Source organism: Vombatus ursinus, unplaced genomic scaffold (assembly GCF_900497805.2).
Source record: "Vombatus ursinus unplaced genomic scaffold, bare-nosed wombat genome assembly UNPS02014932.1, whole genome shotgun sequence".
NCBI classification, from domain to species: Eukaryota; Metazoa; Chordata; class Mammalia; order Diprotodontia; family Vombatidae; genus Vombatus; species Vombatus ursinus.
The window spans coordinates 6,223,217-6,245,109 of NW_020954710.1; the positions used below are offsets into that span (position 1 = coordinate 6,223,217).

Here is a 21,893-nt window from a genome sequence, read left to right on the forward strand (position 1 = left end):
AGTTCAGTCATTGTGATGGATTTTCTTAAAGGGAAAAAAATCCCAAACAAATTAGAAGAAAATTGGGTCAAATGTAAGAAAAACTGTCTACCAGTCAGAGATTCTGAGCAATGACCCACATCCCAGGCTAGGGAAGCACCAACTGTCTGGGTGAGAGTAACAAGGGACTCCCGTGATCTTCCCCAGAACACCCCAAGAAGACAAGGAAAAAGCCAGCAGATCCTGACATGGGTCAAACTTTTGGAGCTGGAGGACCCCAGTTCCAGTCCTGCCTCGTCATGGTACCTGTGTGACCTTGGGCAAATTACTTTATCTCTCTGGTCCTGTCTGCTCCTCTATAAAGAGGGGCGGCTGGCCTGGCAGAGCCCTTCTGGCTCCAGATGTGGCATTCTCTGACCCTGAGACAAGGGATGCTCCGGCACAAGGGGGCACTAGGGTACCACACACAGCAGCTTGGAAGTCATCCCAGGCCAGGGCTGGACGGCTGGAGGGGCATGGATTGGGTGTGCGGGAGGATTCTTTTTCCCCAATTCCATGGGTTGGCCTAGATGGCGGCTGAGCTCCTAAGGACTTGGTGGTCCTGAGATGAGAGTATTTAAGAGGCTGGAGACAAAACTATAAATAGAATGGAGTTTTTATTAAAAGGTAAAAGAAGGGCCATTCCCCTGTGTAAGACAGACAAGGATTCCAGTTTGGTCAGAGCCTTTCCCAACCACGACGGATGTGCCACTACCCTCTGGGAGCCCACTCCCCGCCTTCGCGGATCCTGCTCCCAGGGTAGGGCCACTGGTCCCATGATCAGTTTCTAGACAGTTCTAAGAAGCAAGGGCAGAGGGCAGAGAGGGGTCTCCACAGTCGCCGTACAGGCTCTACAGCAATTATTTTCAGAGCCCTGGGCAGAAGCAAATGCTGTGCAAGCTGAAGAGGGCGGTGGGAATGTCCTGGGTCTCTGGAATTCCGACAGCAGACAGACACAGTCTGGTTAGGCGTTGTAGGATGAGGACGACACGTTGCCCCCATGGCCCGTCCAGTTGGTGTGGATGAAGTGTCCTGGTTTGGCTAAGAGTTCATAGGTGTGAGCCCCAAAGTAATCCCTCTGAGCCTGGAAAACAAAAATATGTTGTGCACGTGGATATGCAGTCACACCTCGGACACCAATTCCATGCCTTATGCCGCCTGCCCGGCCAGGCTAACGCTTGACGCACGCCCCCAAGAACATACCTGGATCAGGTTGGCAGGCAGCATCTCGTGTCTGTACCCATCATAGAAGGAAAGCGCAGTGGTGAAGCAGGGCATGGGGATGCCAGCCTGCACGCCGGTGCTGATCGCCCGCCGCCACGAGTCCTGGACGTGAAACACCAAGCAAAGGTTTGTTCAGGAGAAAAAATAAAAGAAATCTGATTCGTGCTAAACCGCAGCTGCTCCCCTGGCTGGGGACGTCAGAGAATTAGAGCCGATCCCCAGAGCACGCGCCACCGGGCACAGTTCACATGCGGCCTCTTGCCGGCACACACACCTGGCAGTTCTGCACGGCGGTCTTAAAGAAGTCATCCAGGAGAAGGCTCTGGAGCTGGGGGTTCCGGTCAAAGGCATCTTTTATCTTCCCCAGGAAGACGCTGAGAAAACAAAGGATAAGTCAGCAGGTAAACCAGCGCCTTGCAGCCAGGGAGGTGCAAAGTCCCATTTCCCACCTCTCCAGAGCGTGGAAAGTGAATCACTGCCAAGAGTGCCCACGGTCAGCTGTGCCCCTTCTCAGCTGCCATGAGCCACATGGAGGCTGGCAGCAAGACTGTCCATTCAAGCAGCCCATGCTCAGATACGAAGAGAGCAAACATTACGATTCATTTGTGAAATTTAAAAAAATCTTTATGATTTGGGGAAAAACCCAGTTTCTCAGAAGAGCCCCAGGGCTCTGTGGCTGCTGCCAAGGCCTAAGCTCGGCGAGCAGATGGGCAGGATTGGCAGAAACACCATGGAAGGGCCGGGCTGGAGGCGTGGGCTTCCAGGAGGATGCCTCGGGGCCCCCCCTGCAGCCTATGAGCCCACCGACTCCAGTACTGCTAACACCCTCAACGCCTCTAACAGCGGGAGAGCTGGTCTACCGTTGTTGTGGCCAGCCTGTGGTGAGGCCAGGGAGCCGTTCTCACCTACGGATGATACAGCCTCCCCTCCACATGAGGGCGATCCCACCGTAATTGAGCGTCCAGCCGAACTCCTTGGCTGCCTGACGCAGAAGCATGAATCCTTGGGTGTAAGAGATGATCTTGGAGGCGTAGAGGGCCTGGGGAGGAACAGAAAGACTCAGGCCAGACTCTAAAAGCAGCGAGGGGATTGGGGTCAGACGCAAGTGGGACCAGAAGGCCCCTGGGGAGACTCTAGGATTTCTGTGACGCCCGATTTCAGAAGCTGAGCAGAAGGGCAGAGAACCCCAGCAGCACCAGCTAGACCAGCTGCTAAGATCAGAGACGTTGGAAGGGACCTTACAGACGGTCTACTCTGACCCCCTCATTTTACAGATGATGAAACTGAGGCCCAGAGAAGATAATCCACTCACCAAAGCTCCCATGGGTAGCACTGTACCACGATGACCTCTCAAGCTCCTCCTGGACCTAACATTCTCTAATTCCATAATGAATGGATCTAGCCCTGTCCTCAGGGGCCAGGAGACCTGAGTTACAATCCTGCCTCTGCTCTTTGCCCCACTTCAGGCACATCATCTCACTCTCAGGCCCTCAGTCTCCTCATCTCTAAGATCCCTCCAGCCCAAGCCCCACCATTCCAGACTCAGTCAGCACAACGGCCTTTCCGAGATGGTCAGAGGACAGGAGAATCCTAAACCACAATTCGAGGGGCCCCTGATGGGGCAGCACACCCCGTGCAGTGTGACCCGTGTCTTCAACACATTTCCTGCGCCATCCTCACTGCCTGGATGGGATAAAGAAGCACTCACCCCTTCTCACACCCACCTTTCGAATGTCCTCCAGGAACGACTTCTTCTCACCCCCAAACTTAGTCTTCGGGGGGCCTGCCAACTTCTTGCTGGCTTGGATCCGCTCGTCCTTCAGAGATGAGAGACATCGTGCAAAGACAGCTTCTCCTAGAGCAAAGCAAGGGAAAGATGGTGAATAACCCAGAGGAGAGCAGGGATGGGCACTGGCAGCTGGCAGGGGAGACCGCGGCTGGCTGAGATCACTCTGTCTGCGATGGGAAGTGTCTCACAAGTAAACCCCAATTCCACTCTCCAGCCAAAGTACAGGTAATTGTCAGTGGAGAACAACGGAAAATTCCCAGGGCGATTATGCGGAAAAGAAGACACGAGGCAGGTGTAAACTCCTCGTCACTTTTGCACCTGTGATTGCCCTGGTACCAGAAGTCCCTCTGCCCATGAAGGCTGGCACTGTCTCTTAAACTCTCAGATCAGGGGGATCTTCACCTGACTTGTGTCACGGACCCCTCTAGCAGGTGAGTGAAGCCTATGGGCTTCTATTGTTTTTAAAGACATAAGACAGAGGCAGCTAGGTGGTGCAGTGGCTACAGTACTGGCCCTGGAGTCAGGAGGACCTGAGTTCAAATCTGGCCTCAGACATATAACACTCACCAGCTGTGTGACTCTGGGCAAGTCACTCACCCCCAACTGCCTCACCAAAAAAAAAAAAAAAAAAAGATACGCAGAATTACAAAGCAAACTGTATTGGAATAGTTTTCAAGATGTTAAAAAAAAAAAAAAAACCCAAGTTCACAGACCTCAGGTTGGGAACTGCCTCAGAAAATCAAATCCAAAGCCCAATGGCCCCATGGGGCTGATAACACTACTGGGTGTGGTCTGGACCAAATTAAAATGTAACTGGGAAATATTTAACAAAGTACATGAAAATACAGTAACGTGTATAATATTACATTTTAAAGCTAAGTGAATATGTGGCCCACAGGGAACCTTTGGTTTGAATTAGTGGCACCTGTTTCTGAATTTGGCATCCTTTGACTCCAAGGTTAAGTGACTGATTCAAGGTCATACAGCCTGTATGTTTTGGCAGGACCTGAACCCAGGTCCACCCGACTCGGAGGTGGGCTCATTGTCTACTACTCCATGCTACCTCTCAAACTATTATTCAGCTTCAGTATCCTGGGCTGGACTCTAAGTGACCCTTTGATTCAAAGAGTTTTATGGAACATTGGCCATTCACTCCAGCTCTTCTATTCCTCCTTTGGCATTTGGGGAAAATCAAGTGACTTCTCTGCTTCCTGATCTAGGAAATGGAGACACTAGAGAGTCTCAAAATCCCTTCCAAGAATGAAATCCAATCTAATCCCATCCCTACTGTGTGTAATACACTGTCCCAGGCACTGAAGATACAAAGAAACAACAGAAAAAAGCACCTGCCTGATAATTAGCAGAGGGAGAGAGCACTGACAATTTGGGGAACCATGAAAGGCTTAGAGCTGAACCTTGAAGAAGTCAAGGATTTCTATTTTTTTCCCCTTAAAAAATATTATCTTTTTTTACACTGCCAAAATTTCCAGCTGTATGTTTTTTCCTCCCAGAGGAATATACAATATAACAAATGCTTTTTTTTCCTAAAGAAAAAGAGAAATGAAAGAAAAACTGATCAATCCATAAAAAAAGCTAATCATACATGCAATGTTCTATGGACATTCCCCCCCACCCCCAGGCGCTGCAAGGGAGTAGGGGAAGTGTGTTCTATTTCTTCATAGGGATCGAGATGGAGGGGAGGTGAAAGTACATTTGTGGCATCTGAGAAAGCCTGGGCTAATGCATGGGGGCAGAGATGAAAGGTCAAGTTTGGGGACCAGCCAATGAACTCTGGTCCACTCATCCATTCACTGAATAAACAGACATTGAAGACCCTTCAGCACCTGCCACATTCAGCATGGAGAAGAGCCCCAGCCTGAGTTCTCCAGATTCTACCCCAGGGGACCCCACCAAGGACCCCGACACTGCTCATGCAGGATGACTTGGCTTTTGTGGAGAGATGTGTAAGGCACCTGGTGCAATGAGACCCGAGGGGCCAACGCCCTGGTGTTACATAAGGGCCGGGGGAAGCCTTCACTTCCTCATCTGCTCAGGGAGCCCGAGGCTGCACCCAAGCCTTTTTCGCTGCCCTCGCCCAATGACACTGCAAAAACGCACAAGAAAGCCTTCTAAAGCTGCCTCTGAGCACAGCGATGTTTTATGTATCAAATCAGGGACAGACACAGAGCTTCCCAGGAATGTTCCGTAATCTCCCTGGGTTTGGCTGAAAAGCAGCCAGCTTCCTTCTGGGCAGGCTAGGTCTCTGGCCTCACAAGGACACTGCGAACAGGGTGGGGTGTGATTCAACAGAAGAATACCAGGAAGAGAGAAGAAAGGAGAAGAGGAGAGGGAGAACTCTGCAGATGATCAGAGTTGAAAAAAGACTTAATTCCTTAAATCTTAGAAGACGAACACCAGCCCTTGGATTGGCAGCTGAATGAAGGGGCTAATGCCTTCACGTCAGGAAGACGGAGGTTCAGATCTCGTCTCCGACGATGACCGTGTATCCCTTCTCTCCACACATAAAGCCACCCTCCTCCTCTGGGTTCTCATCCCCTTTCCCCTGGACTCTAAGCCCCCAGCTTGGCCCCAAACAGCTGCCAAAGCACTGACCAGGTCCTTTTCTCCTTTACAGAAACATCAGTGGCCCCCCAATATCTCCAGGATCAAATGCAAAAATCTGTTTGGCATTCCAAGCCCTTCGTCCCCTGGTCCCTTCCCACCTTTGCACTCTCCTCTCCACACATGCCACATCTCAGCCACCTGGCCTCCTTGTAGGCCACGGCCATCTCCCACGGCCCAGCCTCTGCTTGAAAGGCCTGCTGTACCAGGAAAGTCCGGGCCCCTCTTCTCTGCCTGAGTTCCACCGGCTTCCTTCAGGACTCAGCTCAAAGCCCACCATCTGCAAGAGGCTTTCCCCAGCCCCCTAGCTGCTAGTGCCTTCCCCTTTCAGATCACCTCTCATTTACCCGGAATACATTTTGTACATTCATGATGATTGACATGCTGTCTTCCCCGTCAGAATGTAAGCCCCATGAGGGCAGGAAATGTTTTTGTCTTTTTGTGGATCCCCAGAGCCTGGCACATAGGAGGCACTTAGCAAATGCACGTGGACTGACTGTCTGGCCATGGTTCTCACTTCACCTTTCTGGCCCTCAGTTCCTTCATCTACACAACTGGGAAACAACACCTGAAGCATCTGAAGGGAGGGGATGTATGGGAAATGCTCTGAGACACTTGAACCTGACAAACACTGATTATTAGCCTTCACCTCATAGCACAGCTCCACAACTCTCATTCCAATGCCTTCTCAACTTCTAAAAGCATTAGAAAGGTACTGATTTGGAGGTGGGGGTCTCTAGTCTCAGACACATCAGTTCCAAGCTAGACAGGGTCTCATGGGCTGCCTCTTCCAATGCCGTCATTTTACAAATATGGGAAGTGAGGCCCAGCAAAGGGGAGTAAGCACTCAAGGCCCCAAAGGCTGGAAGGCCTGCAGCTCCTGCTCAGTGTTCCTCTCCCCAGACGACACTGCCAAGTGAGAGACTCCAGAACTATTCCAAGATAAACCAAGATAGGGGACGGCACCCCGACCCCACAGACAGAGAAGAAAGGGGCTGAAATGAGAGGAAATGGCTGAAATTTTCCTTTTTTGGTTTTTTTACATTGAGACCCAGTTTTTGATGCTGTCAGTGTGTCCTGAGAGCTCATGGCTGGCACTCTTTTCCACACTGGACAAATACCTATTTTAAAAACTTTTGTATACAGTAAATGTCTAATAAACATTTGCCAAAAAAATTAATGGGATGATGACCGTTTCATCTCCAAATTCAAAGCTGGAAGAGATCCTCTTGTCCAGGGGTGGGGAGCCTGCAGCCTCAAGGCCACATGTGGCCCTCTAGGTCCTCAAGTACAGCCCTCTGACGGAATCCAAACTTCACAGAACAAATCTCCTTCCTAAAAGGATTTGTTCTGTAAAAATTGGACTCAGTCAAAAGCCCACACCCAAGGACCTAGAGGGCCACAGGTTCCCTACTGCTGCTCGTGTCCAACTTCTCAGTTTTATGGATTAGAAAAGTGAGAAGGTTCACCAAAGTTAGACAAAAGCTCCAAAGAAAAATCCCCTGGCTTTCTAACCTCCCTAAGTTCCCTCAATAGGCCAACATGGTCAGAACGGGGGGAGGGAACACAGGGCAAAGAAAGGTGGCTCCCGAGCAGGGAGGGGCGGTGGGCATTACCGATGAGGGTCACGGGGACTCCGTACTCCAGCGCGGAGATGGCCGTCCACTTGCCGGTGCCCTTCTGGCCGGCACTATCCCTGATCTTTGGCAGGAGGTGCTGGCCATCACTGTCTTGGAACTTAAGGATATTGGCTGTGATTTCAATCAGGAAGGAGTCCAGCTCTGTCTTATTCCATTCTTCGAATACCTAAGCACAGGATGTGGGAAGAAATGAAACGATCAAATCAAAGACAAGATGGGCCATATTCTGCGGCCACTCTTCCTGACCACGAGCCAGATACCCCATTCTCTAAAAATCCTGCTGGACCCACCGCCAGCAGCCTCCCATGCATTCTCAGCCACAACAGCCAGAGGAAAAGGCATGAGAGAGCTGGCAAGGATGAGGAAGACAAATCTGGAAAAGAATTTTATGAGATGATGCAAAGTGAGAAAAAGATAAACTGAAGGATGGACTAAACGGTGACCACACATACCAAGGCAGTGGATGGAATACTCGACTTGGGAGTCAGGCAGACCTGGGTTCAAATCCTACCTTGGACACGTCTAAGTTGCGTGACCCTCGGTGGGTCACCAGACCTGAGCTTTTTTTTTTCCACACACATAGTGGCCTTGATATCTATGGTGGTATCCTCAACTGAACTGTTCTAGGGATCGAATGAGATAATCTTTGTGAGATGCTTTGCAAACCTTAAAGTGCCATACGAATGTTTTTTTATTAAGTGTTCACTGTGTGCCAGGCATCTAGAACACAAAGAAAGGCAGCAACAGCCCCTATCCTCAAGGAGCTCACATTTCAGGGGTAGAGACAACATGTATAAATCAGGACCTATGACATAAACACAGAGTGGATGGAAGGTGAGGAGAGCCTTGGTAAAAGTAAGGAGAGAGTCAGCTGAGGAGTCAGGAAGAGCTGGGCTCAAATTCTACCTCTGACTCATTCTAGCTGGCTGACCCTGGATAAGTCCTTTGACCTCTTAGTGTCCCAAGCAACTTCTTAAGACGGTAAATTACAACACATCCAACTTGTGCCAGCAGAGAGGGTTTCACCCCAGGAAACACCCACAAGTGGCATCACAGACCAAACCAAATATAAGAGGAAAAGATAATGAGAACGAATGAACAAAGAAGGCTGATGGGACTTTCCCAACCCCTTATCAGAAAGAAACTTCTCCTGACAAAGAAAAAGAATTAACCAAAAAACCTTGAGTGACATGGCCAACATTCTGACTTAATATTCCCTTGCCTCTCTGCCATGATGGAGGCATGACAAACATTAGGTGTTATTAAAACAAAAGCATGAAAAAGCACTTATTATGTGCAGAGCACTGTGCTAAATGCTGGTGAGACAAAGAGAAAAGTCAGTTCCTGCTTTCAAGGAGCTCATGTTCTAATGGGGGAGAAAATATACCAAAAAGAGAGAAAGAAGAAATGAGCAGAAATGTATTTGGATGTATCCTCCTGTCCAGCCTCCTGATGTGTGGTGGCAAGCACAGGGCCGGGTTCCAGACTCACCTTGGCCATCTCATCATGCTCCATGCCCAGGATGTCTTTCATCAGGTGGTAGGCTTCACAGATCAGCTGCATGTCTCCATATTCTATCCCATTGTGCACCATCTTGACAAAGTGACCAGCACCTTCATCTCCCACCTATCAGATAGAGCCAAGTGCCACAAGGCCATGAGAGGCTGCTGGAGCACCAGAGCAAGCCTACACTGGTCTACTTCCAGCTGGGAGCTCCCCTGAAGGCAGGCTCAAAGGCCCTCGCCCCTTAAGGACAGACTTGAAGCAAATACAGTAAAATCCCTGTCCTTCGCCAGCTAAGTTTCACACTAAAAGAAGCCCAGAGAAAAGGACTTATTGCAGCTCTTTCTGCGGTGGCTGAGAATTGGAAATCAAAGGGATTCCCATTAACTGGAGAACGGCTGAATGAGATGTGGTATATGACTGTAATGGAATATTACTGTGCCAAAAGAAATGACAAGCAGGATGATTTCAGAAAAACTTGGGAAGTCTTATATGAACTGATGCAAAGTGAAGTCAGCAGAACCAGGAGAACATTATACACAATAGCAGCAATACTGCACGACGATCAACTGTGAACGATTTAGCCATTCTCAGCAACACAAGACAATCCCAAAGGGCTAATGATGAAGCATATTATCCGCCTCCAGACAAAGAACTGATATTGTTTGAATACAAACCGAAACATGCTATTTTTCGCTTTCTTTCTTTTATTCAAGTCTTCTTGTACAAAATGACTGGTATGGAAATGATTTACATGATTCGATAAGTATAACCTATATCTGCTTACTGTCTCAGGGAGGCAGGGTTAGAATTTGAAACTCAAAACTTAAAAAAAAATGTTAAAAATTATTTTAACATGTAATTGGGGAAAAATTTTACACACACACACACACAAATATAAAATACAAGAAGGCCACAGAGCTTCTGTCTAGTGTAGTATTAGTCCTTTTTGACTTAGTGACACAGACTCGAGGGTCCCTCCCTCAGGCTGGGTCTTTAGAATTCAGGATCGCCGAGACCTCCTTGGATCTCCCTTTGCACCACTTTTAGAATCTGGATCCCCAGGGGACACAAAAGGCCCCATTTCCCTGGGGATGTCCCCTCTTGGACAAGAGTCTCCTCACAAGTCAAAGCTGAAGATATTTCTTATATTTAACACCAGCTAATATTGTCAGAGACAGCATAGTGCAGCGGGAAGAGCTCTGGGTCAGAGGGCCAGGGTTCACATCCTGGCTCTGCCACTCACTCCTTGTGACTTTCAGCAAGTCCTGTAAGATCACACTGAGTGCGGAGAGACCCGAGGGGTCATCTAGTTTAATGCCACCCCCTCCCCAACACCCCTTGTCACAGATGGGGAATGTGGGGCCCAGAGAGGTTAACGGACCTGCATGACACCATAAGGTTTCCCTGACAACCCGCAGGGTGGAGGGATGATGGAGACTTCTCATCGGAGGACCGGGCAGCCTTGCGGCCTCTCCCCAACGGTTCCCTTAGCACAAGGGCTGCTCATCAGTTAAACAGAAAGGACAGATTTACTGCAGGGCAATGAGACAATGAGGTCACCAGGAGGGAAGGCCCAGCCTGGCAGGGCCGCCCTCCAGCGCTGCTCAGGCACATACTTGGATGCCTGTGTCATCTCTAACAGTGACAGCTCTCTGGCACACAGCCAGCCTTCTCTCCTAGAACATGGAGTGGGACCTCGGGGGGAAGGTAAGGCACATTTGAACAGCAACCCAGGGAAGCACTAAAGTGCAGTGGAAAGGACACTTCGCTTGGAAGCTGAGGATCTGGGTTCAAATCTTAGCTCTGCCATTCATTATCCGTGAGACTTTGGAAAAGTGACCTGAGTCCTCCAGGCCTCAGTCTCGCCCTCTGTCCAAGAGCTCTAGATCCTATAATTGTGGTGGAGGGGGAAACCTGGAACCAGAATCCAGGCTCTTGGCTTCAAAGGCTGGCTGTGCCGATCACAAGTGGGGCAACCCACAGGACGTCAATGAAGCCCTCCGCAGGCCTCAGCGTCCTCATCTGCAGACTGTCTCTGAGGTCCCCTCCAGCTCAAGATCAATGGTCAGATGAAGGCCTGGAGCTAGCTGTTTCATCTGACCGTGGACCAGAGAAAGTCCAGGGTCCAGGAGGTCCAGACTTCTCCGTCTCTACCCAAAACCCCATGCACATTCTAGATCACAGCAGCCTGTTTAACCCACAGGTGAACTCCTGCCCCAGTAGTTATCAGCTACAGCAAGAAGCTATGAAATGTGAAGCCACAAAGCTGACCCCTGGGACCCCGAGAACCTGCCATGCTATAGGAATGCCCCAGGCAGCTCCGCTGTCCTCTCTGGCTGTGCCCCGCCCACCCCCCAGCCCCAGCTCTACGGGCACAATGCAGTACTTGCCCAGTCACAGCAGGGTTCCCCAGTGCCCACTTTGGCAGCGATGCTTTGGAAGATTGTCTTGATGTGGGGCCTGTGGAAAGGAACACAGTCATCTCAGCAGCCAAGAAGAGAGGGGCCAAGGTTTCCACCCAACACTCTAGAGTCCCAAGAATAAACTCTCTTTCTTCTAATGGGGAGAGAAGACCCCCCCATTTAGTGAACAATTTCCAGGATAATCCCAGAACCAAAAGGTGCTCTCCAGCTACTTGCTAAGTGGGCCCCTCTTTCAGCTCTCTGGGGATCACTGAGACAGAAGTCAAACAGAGGGTGGGGCAGAGTAGGGGAGAGAATCACTTTAGAAGCCAAAGGCAAGAATCCTGGGTAGAAACAACCATTCCAAAGAATCAGCGCTTCCCAATGGGAGAAGCCCCTCCCAACTCTTAACACTCCTTCTTCCTCCAAAGATATTCCTATTTACTTTTCCCCCCCTAGATCTACTTATCTCTGGCTATATCATCCCTCCCAATAGAAGGTAAGCTCCTTGAGGGTGCAAACTGCTTCATTTTTGTCTCTGCAGCCCCAGGGCCTGACAGAGGTCTCTGCTTGGGACATTGTGGCACCTGAACATGAAGGACTGTGGGTATCCTAACACAGGGAGGCTAGGAAGAATTCAGAAAAGATACATGAACTGATACAAGGTGAAGCAAGCAGGGTCAGGAAAACCACACACAAGAAGACTGCAACAAGTAAACACTGAGGGCCACACCTGGTCCTGAAGAGGTGGCGGTGGGGGGAGGGGGGAGAGGGTCTCTGGACTGGGAATGTCTTGTATACTGTTAGACTCACTTCCTGGGCGGGAGACTGACTTAGGAAATGAAGGTGATGTAAAAACACGACCACAAAACATTCTAAAAACGTGTTGAACTGAACTGATATTAAAAGAACAAGCTATGACTCAAATTGGAAAAAGAATTTAGAAGTCTCTTTGTCAACCAGTCAGAGCTCTCTTCTCACTTTATTTCTGGGAGTGCAAAAAAGTACTTCTAAATCCCTTTGGTTTGTAATTCATAGTTCAAAGCCCAGCTCCAGGGGGGTCCAACTCACATCTTTCAAAGCTGAGAAGGTATTTTAATCTGAGCAAGAACTCTGCAACGAAAATCTGGGAAAGGTCAAGGGCTGACCCAACCACATTAAAAATCAAGGTAGGGTGTGTGCATATAAATAATAAATTTTTACTGATATCTTTTGTTTTTACATCACCTATTTTCTTTCCTTTGAATCTGCCATACTGGCCAGACTCTTAAGGAATCTAAGCATTTGTATCGCTGATACAAGTAGGCCAGATCTTAAGAATCTGAGCCTACATCACCTACTTTCTTCCTGAATCCTTTTCTCTCCAAGAAAACCATTCCTTACTACAATTTTTTTGAGGGCAGGCCAGATACACTGTTATTCAGGAGAAAAGTGCAGATGGCTACCCATTTATACTTCTCTCTCCAGCTGGGCAAAATAGCCACTGTTTTGAGACACCTGTATTTTAAATTTATTAATCTGCCAGCTGTTAACAGTGGGCTACTTGGGGGACTCCATCTCCCCACTCCTGAGAAGTAAATTGTGATCATCAATTTAAGTCAACAAATATTTATTAAGCTCCCACTATGTGCAAAGCACACAGCTGGGTACTAAAGGTACAAAGATAAAAATGAAACTGGAGGGCCCTGCCCTCCAAGGGCAAGATGGGCCTGGTCTGGCCAGAGATGAGCAGTAAATGTGTGAGGTGAAAGGTTAACACTGCTCCATCTCTGAACTTTCCCTTAAACCTTTGCTGCAATTTCTCCCAAAGCACTGTTTGAGAAAAGTGAGGGGCCGTGAGCAGGGCAGGTGGCTGGATGTGCATCTCCCTCCCCACTCCTCCAGGCCCAACAGCTTTGAAAAGCAGCCCCCATCTCTTCTAGATTTCAGCATCCTGAAAGGCTTACTTGTTTAGATTAAAGCCAAACCAGGTCAAGGGGAGAACGAGCTTCCCCAAAGTCACCCTTGACACTGCGACAGTTAGAGAGGAGCCCGCTGAGCCCTGATAATATGCACATTCCATACTATTTAAGATTGCGAATCAAACTCTTTGAGAGAACAAGGTTACCTGTCTCTATCTCCTTCACCAAGGACTCTTCTTTTGCTATTTTCTCCTCTGTTCCGTCTCTATCTTCCTGTATCTGGCTGTCTCTTTTTTCTGGAGTCTCAGTGGTGATGTTTTCCCTCAGACTAATTTTTATGTATAATTAAATCATTTGCAATTTTCAGTTTGGACTCCCTCCTTCCTTCCCCTTCTCCCTAAGCTCCATGACACTCATATTTTCTTTCGTAGACTTATCCCCGATCCTCCATTCCCACCAGTTTTTTCGAAGGTTTCCCCCACTGTCCAGAACTATTCATTCAGCCAATGTATAGTAAGAACCTGTGATGTGCAAGGACTGTGCACAGGAATGAGCACCGGCCTCTCTGCCTTTACGCATCTCACAGTCCAGGAAGGGAGATAAGGCAGGACAGGGCAGTGGGCAGCCACACCGTAAGCAGGGATTCCCAGGCTGCTCTCTGGAAGTGAGTGTCTCCAGCCCTGGGTTTGCAGAGACACACAGCGCCTGAGCACAGGGAAGGGCCAGGGAGGCCTTCTCAGCAGAGGAGCAGCAAGGCTGTGTGGGCTGGGCATTCCTGGGTGCCGAGATTCCTCTGTTCTATGAGGATCCCTCCTTCTTTCCAGGCCAATCTGCCGTCTCTCTTTCTTTTGGCAATAAAATGTGACGTGACAAGTCCCTCCCAACTTCTCTCACTGTATCTGTATCAGACACAGGGCTGGTAGAGCTAAAAAAGCAGGGGCCATTCCCCAGGCCATTGTGGGTTGGCACTAAGGGTCCGGGGCAGGCCGTACCTTTTGAGTCTATTTTTAGTTTTAGCCTCATTTAAGGAGGGAACGTGAATCTGACAGGCACGAGATGTCAAAGGGGTGAACAGCTGTCTGAAGAGTGTCTCCAACATCCTTAACCCTGCCTGCTCAGCGCACACCTCCACAACCGCTCCAGAAGTTCAGACTTCTCCAAAGCTGGTGGGGATTGTTTAAGCACCTACTATGTGCTCGAGGTCACTAGACTCACCAGGCTTCTTTGTTTCCTCCAGGCATGAGAGACGGCCCATAGCGGGCCCCATCCTCTCCACCACTCACACCACTTCCCACAAACAAGATGCCTTTGGCCTTGAGGTCTTGGCATCGCCTCTGAAAGGGAGAGAAAAGGAGGTCCATTACACATCAAATAAAATCCTCTTTCTACACAAGGACGAGTGAGGGGCAGGGAAGAGAAGGAGAGAAGGATTCTTCCCCTTCTCCCCCGAGCTCTATCATAAAGGGATCTGAGAGCCACAAATTGACCTGGAAATGCACAAAGAGAAGGCAAAGACAGGTTTTGGAATGGGCCCATGGGGGATGGAGGTTCAGTGAAATAGGCTACTTCATACCTAATGTGATCTATCAATGTTACTGGGGAGGAGCCTTGCTCCACAGGACTCCCCATGTCTCCAAAGACATGAAGCTGGTGGAAAGGTCTTAGAATCGGGATCACACGAGAGTAAATCAAGCCCCCTCCTCTCAGCAGGGAGAAGAAGGACCCAGGGCAAGTGACGCTGCTATATCACTGGATGGAGCCTTGATATCAGGTTTTCTTGCTTAACTATTTTTCTGTCACGAGAGCAGGCACAACAAATGGAGAGGGTTACATGGGGGGTGACTGGGATGCACAAATAAAATGCACCCATAAACTATATAAAAAAGTAAATTAATTTGTTACTGCAAAGACATTAATACACAAAAGTCAAACTAGGAACCTCCAAAACCAGTTCTGAAATCCAAACACCATTCCAAGAGAAGGTCAGTGCTGGCACCCAGGGACTGCTGTGGACAAGTCCCAAGTCATCTTGGGTCAGAGCAGGGGTGCTCCTTCCCACACAACAAATCAGAATGTGAACGCAGTCAATGATGGCCCCTGAACCTCCTCAGTACTGCTCTCAAACCTTGGGCTTTGGACAGGAGAGAAAATGACTTACTGTGGTATCTCTATACTCTGAATTCCCCGCATCGATAATAATGTCACCAGCTTCCAACAAGGGCACCTGTAACAAGACAGAAGTGTGAAGAGGAACACCTGCCTCCCCAGGAAAACCCAGTGCAGTCCAGGAACGTAACCAGCTGGGTAAGGCTGGACCAGAAACTGTCCCAGGAATGCCCAGTCCCCCAAGACCATGCTTGGAACCTCTCTGACCCGAGATGTTTAAGGCAGCTTATTTCAAAGTCCAAACAAGAGAACCCAGTCAGAACCATATGCCTTTCAGGGGTGAGACAAAAAGAAACAAAAGTTGGTTTCTAAAACATACAAAGTAAACCCACTGAGCCCCCAAAATCTACTCACAGATCCCAGGTTAAGAATTCCTGGTCCAGAATCTCTGAACTCCCAGACCAGCATTCTTCCCACACAACTATTCTGCTTCATTAATTATCTCAAACAGAAGCATCAAACATGTGAGCTGCATGAGGCCCTGGACACTCCTGAGGATGGCCTGAACCACATTAAAATGCAACTGAGAAATTTAACAAAATAAATAAAAATACAACAAAACACAGGTAATATTACATTTTAAAATGAAGTCACTGTGAGGCCTGCAGGGATCCTTACGCACAGTTTCATAGCCCCTATTTCTATGAGTTGAACATTTGGATTAACAACATTAGGAGGCAGGAGAAAGCTGAGACTAGGACAGCTACTATGTGTAAAACATTACGGTAGGCACTCAGGGACATACCAACTGGATCTTGCAGCCTAGTAGGCAGAGAAGAAGCCTGCACAGATAACTACATGGCACAGTGACACCAAACAAGTACATTACATTAGAGAGGGACAAAACAAAGGTCCCAGGGCAGAATTCTGGCCATTCATTACCAAAGAGGGCCAGAGAGGGTCGGGGAGGCCTGGAGAAAGCTGTGGGATCTGAACAGACGCTCCTTCTGACCCCAATCTCAAGTAGAAACCGACACAGCCTTTTTTTTTTTTTTTAAAAATAGGTCCGTAATGCCCCCTGGTTCTCTCCCACTCATGGCGTGATCAGGCAGAAGGAAGGCAAATGAAGCCTGCCTCTTTTACTGATGTTTTCTGGGCACATCCCAGAACATCGGATGTGGAAGACCTCGGAGACCACCTGGTTTGGTCCAATGTTCCCCGCTCTGGAACAAGCGGTCGTTAGGAGTGGAGGGAGGAAGGAGATGCCTGAGGCACCAAAGTGGACCCTCAACCTCCTGCTGCCTGCCGCTGCCGGGCTTTCTGGTAAGGGGCACGCACAGGTAGTGAGGGTACTCCCTGAGCCCCCTGCTAACCGGCACCATCCCCTCTGGACCCCGAGGGTCAGGAAGGGAAGAAACTGAGGTTAGTTGTGGTACACAGGCTCTAGGCTGGTAGGAGGGAATCGTAGCATTAGTAAACTCCAATTCCCAGAGTCTCTGAAGAGGCTCAGGGCGGAAGGCCCCCATCTAGCGCCAGCCTCCTCCAGGGCACCTGCCTCCTTCCTCTCCTCCATTACCAGCCACGTCAACCAAACCGCCATGGTCCCTCACTGACATCTCTGGGAGGTTCCTCGCAAAGGAGCCAAATAATACAAAATGTCCTTTTCCCTGCTCCCTTCCCAAGGAAGAAGAACAGGCTGACTGGTATAACTTAAGGCCCAGGTGTCCAAAAATGGTCCATGGCCTGCTCAGTCCCAACTGCCCAGCCCGATAGCACTCAGTCCATCTGAGAAGAGTCTCGGACATGTGGGGCCCCTCCCAGCGGCCCCTGGGCCTACCTGCCTGGGGTTGAGGAACCTTCCCAGCCTCATACGGCACTCCACATACTTGGAACCCAGCCTAAGAAAGCCCAGTCCAGGCACACAATGTATTCCCATGCTGGGAGAACTAGATGCTCGAGTTCAAGGCTGAACGCTAGGCAGGTACCTCCCAAAGTGTCAGCTGCCTGAAGGCAAGCATTCTCCTCTTCCCCTGTCCCTCTGCCCTCCCAAGTCTGCCCACAGTGCCTCGCACAGAGTCTGCATCTCAGCCGGGCCAAGGGATCTGAGGGCCTTGCAGTCCCTAAGCCACAGGCAGCCCAACCCCTCTGAGAACTAGAGGCCAGCAGTGGACTTGATAACAGCCTGAGGAAGAAAAGCAAACCTTCAACGTGTCCAAAACCAAAACTGTGACCCTTCTCTCTAAACCAGGACCTTCCTCGGACTTCACTACTTCTGTCGGGATCAGGGATCTTGTTTTGAGTTTGTTTTTCAGTATGACAGCTGTATTTCAATAATCTTCTGTACTTTATTTTATATGCTTTAAAACATTCTTCTGAGAAGGGACCCACAGGTTCCATTAGACTTCTGGTGGTGACCAAAGAAAGGCAAAGGTCTGGAGTGCCCTTGTTAACCTCATCAGCCAAGTTTGTCTTGCCCCAAGAAGTCCCTCCTGACTGTGGCTCTGATCCCAGCTTCCTGTCCTTCAGCACCGAGCTCAAGTATGATGCCTGTAAAACCCTTGGCCAACCTTAAAGGGCTACCAGCTATTCCTATTTCTCTCTCCCTTCTCAAAAACTCTTACTCGTTAAGAATTTCCCAGGCTGTAGGGAAACTAGGTGATGCAGTAGACAGAGCACTAGCTCTGGAGTCAGGAGGACCTGAATTCAAATCCGGCCTCAGACACTTGATACTTACTAGCTGTGTGACCCTGGGCAAGTCACTTAACTCCAATTGCCACACACAGACACACACACACACACACACACACACACACACACACACACACACACACACACACACACAAACAAAAAAAAACAAAAAAAAAAAAGGAAAAAAATTTAAAAAAGAATTTCCCAGGTTGTTTCCCCTCTAAAATGTCCTGCTTGCTTAAGTATCACTGCTCCGTCACTGTTAGGGCTGGAAGGGAAGCCTTAGTCACCTTGTCCAGCCTCCTGCTTTTATACCTGAGGCAATGGAGGCCCCAGAGAAGGCAGAGAATAGTGGGGAAAGGACCCAGATTCAAATCCAAGCTCTCTGACTTGCTACCTGTGTGCCCTTGGGCAAGTTGCCACTTTACCCATCTGAGCCTCAGCTTCTTCATTTGTATTGTGCAGGGGTCAGACGAGATGACCCAACATGACCCTCATGCCCCTGACAGCTCAGGGGCTGAGATCCAGGAAGTGACCTGCTCAAAGTTATACGGATTTCAACAAGTCCTCTGACTCCAAATCCAGGGTGCCTTCTTCCAAGAATAAAAGCTTTCTGAGAGCAAAATCTGCTTTCTTTTTTGTCCTCAAATACTCAGAATTCAGCACAATACCCGGCCATACAGGAGGTATTTAGGAATGCTTTCTGAAGAGCTTTCATTCACTTCACCAAGCACTTCACATAAGTTAACTCACTTGATCCTTACAAGAACACTGGGAAGTAGGTGCAATGATTAATCCCATTTTACAGAGGAGGAAACTGAGGCTGAGAAACATTAAGTGACTTGCCCAGGGGCACACAGCTAGTAAGTGCCTGACAGTAAAACTCAGGGGTTAGTACTGCTTCCTCTGGAGGGCTCTATTAATCATAAGGTAATTATTTGAGAATTACTGACTTTTTAAGCTTTGGGGCTAAGTCTAAGAGGTAAAGTAGGCAGTGGAGTCATTTCCTAAAGAGATAACAACCACATCTGGTAAACCCTTTGAGTCTGTCACAGATAAAGCTCACACAAAAGAGCCCTTGTGTTACTATTATTACAGTTAACGAGGTGTTTCCCAGAGTCACCCAAATTGCACATCGAGGGAATGCCTACCGGTAGTGTGGGGGTGGCCTAAATGGAGATAGCGCAGGTCACCAAGGCCAAGCCCACTTCTGGTCTGTCAAAGAATCTAAGCAGGCTAATTCGGAGAAGAGGCTGGGGGTCTGGGAAGAGGAACAGAAAACTAGGGAGGAGAGATGGCCTCAGCTCGGTGCCAGCTGGGACGAGAGCAAGCCTCACCAGTTTCACAATGAAATCATCGATGGCCTGGCCAGCCTTGACAAGCAGGATGATCCGACGGGGTTTCTTCAGCTTGGAAACCATTTCCTCCAGGGAGTGAGCTCCAACCACCTTAGTACCCTTGGCCTCATTGGCCAAGAAATCATCAACTTTGGAGACCGTTCTATTAAAAGCACACACCTGCAAGGGAGGAAATTTGACTTGGGATCTGCCATGAATTAGGACTCAGAATCTAAGGTGGATACAAACCAGCTCCAAGCAGAGTATCTCAGATTCACACAGAGTTGTAGTTCCAAGGCCACTTAGTCTAGGATTCAGTTAACTCTAGCACCCTGGCTTAGATAAAATTCATTTCCTATTTGGCTACTGGGGAATCATTTTTCTCAGAGCCCATCAGGCCCCCTCAGGCCTCTCTAGAGTCAGAGCACTGCCGTGCCTAGTCTATTTCTCCAATATTCTCCTAGGCCTCAGATTTTAGCGTGCAAGCTTTGAAAGACTTATTCCGTAAAACTACAATTCTTCATGATCTCCAAAGAGCTGGTCCTCCTACAAAGGGGCACTGGTAGTTTTCTTTCTTTTATGAAAGTGTTTCAAGGAATAACTTGGGATGTAGTGAAGGATAACATCTGCTACATCCAAATGTCTGGTCATCCTCTGCTCCCCCTGCTCATGGATATACCAAGCAGCCACCAGAATAAAAAGGCGTCATTTCCTTTACTCACCACAAAGCCATGGTCATTCATGTTTAAAACGAGGTTCTGGCCCATGACAGCCAGTCCAATCAGTGCAATATCAGCTCTGGAAAAGAGCAGAGAGAAGTGTGACAGAAGACTCTCAGCCACTAGAGATAACCCATCCCCAAATGAGGAACCCTCACTTTCCGGACCCTGCTAGTGAGGTTGCCCCAAGGGACCCGGCACGTAATTGACATGACTATTCCCTCTAATACAGCAGAAAGAAATTCAGCCATCTCTGCCCACCTCTTGTCCACATCCACCCCCAAGTTTTCCTGGTTCATGGTCAATTTCCTACCTTTACCATTCATTACTGGGCATAATTAAGTCTTTTTTAGGGAAAGTCTTCCCTGTATCCGTTGCCACCCCAACAGAGAATCTCACTGTAGCCAATTAACCTAAAAATAAAGGTTGCCCCAATCTAATAAGTATGTAAGTTACCTGCTGGAGAAAATCTCGGCAGGTCTTCTGGTTCTGTTTCTTGCTTTTTTTTTTTTTTTTAAATTTTATCTGTCCTTGCTTTGTCTCCCCAAAGAATCATGGCAAGGAGCAGATTGTTATCTAGCCCAGGGCTCTGACATCTGCAGGCTCAGTCTGTGTTTGATGAGGAGCAGGGAGTGTGCCACCCTCAGAGTGCAAGCCCCAGCTCCAAGACTTACTAGCTGAGTGACCCAGTCAAATTTCTTAATCAGAGCCTCAGTTTCCTTTGCTGTAAAATGGTGCCAACAAGTTCCAGTGATGCAGTGCTTTCTAGAATTATAAAGTGTTTTCCTTGAAACAACCCGGTGAGGCAGGTACTACAGGTGTTCTTAGCAACCCCATTTTAAAGATGAAGAAACTCAGGCTCAGGCAAGCTAAGTGACTGACTGCCCCAAGGTCACCCATTCGGGGAGAGTCAGGTCCAAACTTCAAATCCCGGTCTCCAGACTCTGAGTCCCCAGGGGGATTCTAACCCACTAGGGCTGTATAACTGTCCAACACCAAGTCTTAAAGAGCTGCCCAGGAAGATGAGGTGCTGCTTATTATTACTCCCCAGCTGGCTGGGGGGGGACCTCAACGTTCTCATCTGTAGAATAGCCTGATTGAAGCTAAAATCTTGATCTCCAAGGTCCCTTCCCCCTCTAAGATTCTCGAACAGCCCACTTCCCCCCCCCCCCCGGCCCCCACCCCCCCTGGGGGGGGGGGTCTTCCTCCAGCCTGGGGAGAGGTGGGAGAAGGGGGGAGAGAAAAGGAGGCGGAGAAAAAAAGAGGAAGGGAAGAGGGAGGGGAGTGAAGAAAAAGGGGAGGGGGAGGAGAGGAAAGGGGGGAGCGGTGGGAGAATGCGGGGTTCCCCATCCCCCTGATCTCTGGGCCCCGGCCCCCACCGAGGAGGGCGGGCACGTGGGGACCTGTACCACCCCCCCCAGGCGGAAAAGCAGGGGCTCAGAGCTGCGGAGGGGTCGGGGGCTGGGCGTCGCCTTGGGGCAGTGGAGGTCCCGGAGGGGGGTCTCCCCCGGCGCGGAGGGGGTCCCCGGGGCTGGCTCGGCTCGGGCACTCACTGGGCCATGGCGGTGAACAGGACGGGCCGGGCCGGGTAGGCGGGACAAAGCAGGACCGGAGATGCGACAAGACGAAGGGTCCTGCTCGAGGTGCAGCCTCGGAATCAGCCAGCCTAGGCTCGGCTCGCTCACTTTGGCGACTGCGCCCCCCTGCCCCCTCCCGAGCTGGCCAATCAGAGAGCAGGAGGTCGGGAAGGTGCTGCCCCACCATTGGTTCGCCCTGGCGCCTGCTAGACCGCCTGAGAGCGAGCGGCCCCGGCCCCGCCCCCGCCCCTGAGCCGGATCAGTGGAAAGCCGATGTTATCGATCGTTTAAAGAGCCCCTCGGGCGTGGGCGCTCAGTCAGTTCGCTTTGGCCCCGAGGCAGCGCTCGTTCCTCCGTGGAATCC

General features: G+C 49.6%; 1 protein-coding gene across 1 annotated transcript; it reads right to left on the reverse strand.

Moving 5' to 3' along the window:
* Window positions 1-616: 616 nt before the first annotated feature.
* On the reverse strand, window positions 617-21,623 carry PGD (phosphogluconate dehydrogenase). Its single transcript, XM_027844033.1, has 13 exons — window positions 21,506-21,623; window positions 19,956-20,031; window positions 19,234-19,413; window positions 15,261-15,326; window positions 14,318-14,436; window positions 11,190-11,259; window positions 8,785-8,919; window positions 7,270-7,459; window positions 2,967-3,097; window positions 2,148-2,281; window positions 1,517-1,616; window positions 1,222-1,344; window positions 617-1,102 (listed from the first exon to the last, which is right to left on the reverse strand). The coding sequence occupies exons 1-13, from the start codon at window positions 21,511-21,513 to the stop codon at window positions 983-985; spliced, it is 1,452 nt and encodes a 483-aa protein (XP_027699834.1). The 5' UTR covers window positions 21,514-21,623; the 3' UTR covers window positions 617-982.
* Between the last annotated feature and the right edge of the window lie 270 nt (window positions 21,624-21,893).

What these genes read in the sequence shown, in the direction of transcription:
- PGD (XM_027844033.1), bottom strand. An exon ending in GGGAACCCTGCTGTGACTGG is followed by an intron (nt 8,920 to 11,189) that starts GCAAGTACTGCA and finishes TCTATCTGATAG; the next exon opens with GTGGGAGATGAAGGTGCTGG. An exon ending in TGCCTGCCAACCTGATCCAG is followed by an intron (nt 1,103 to 1,221) that starts GTATGTTCTTGG and finishes TTTGTTTTCCAG; the next exon opens with GCTCAGAGGGATTACTTTGG.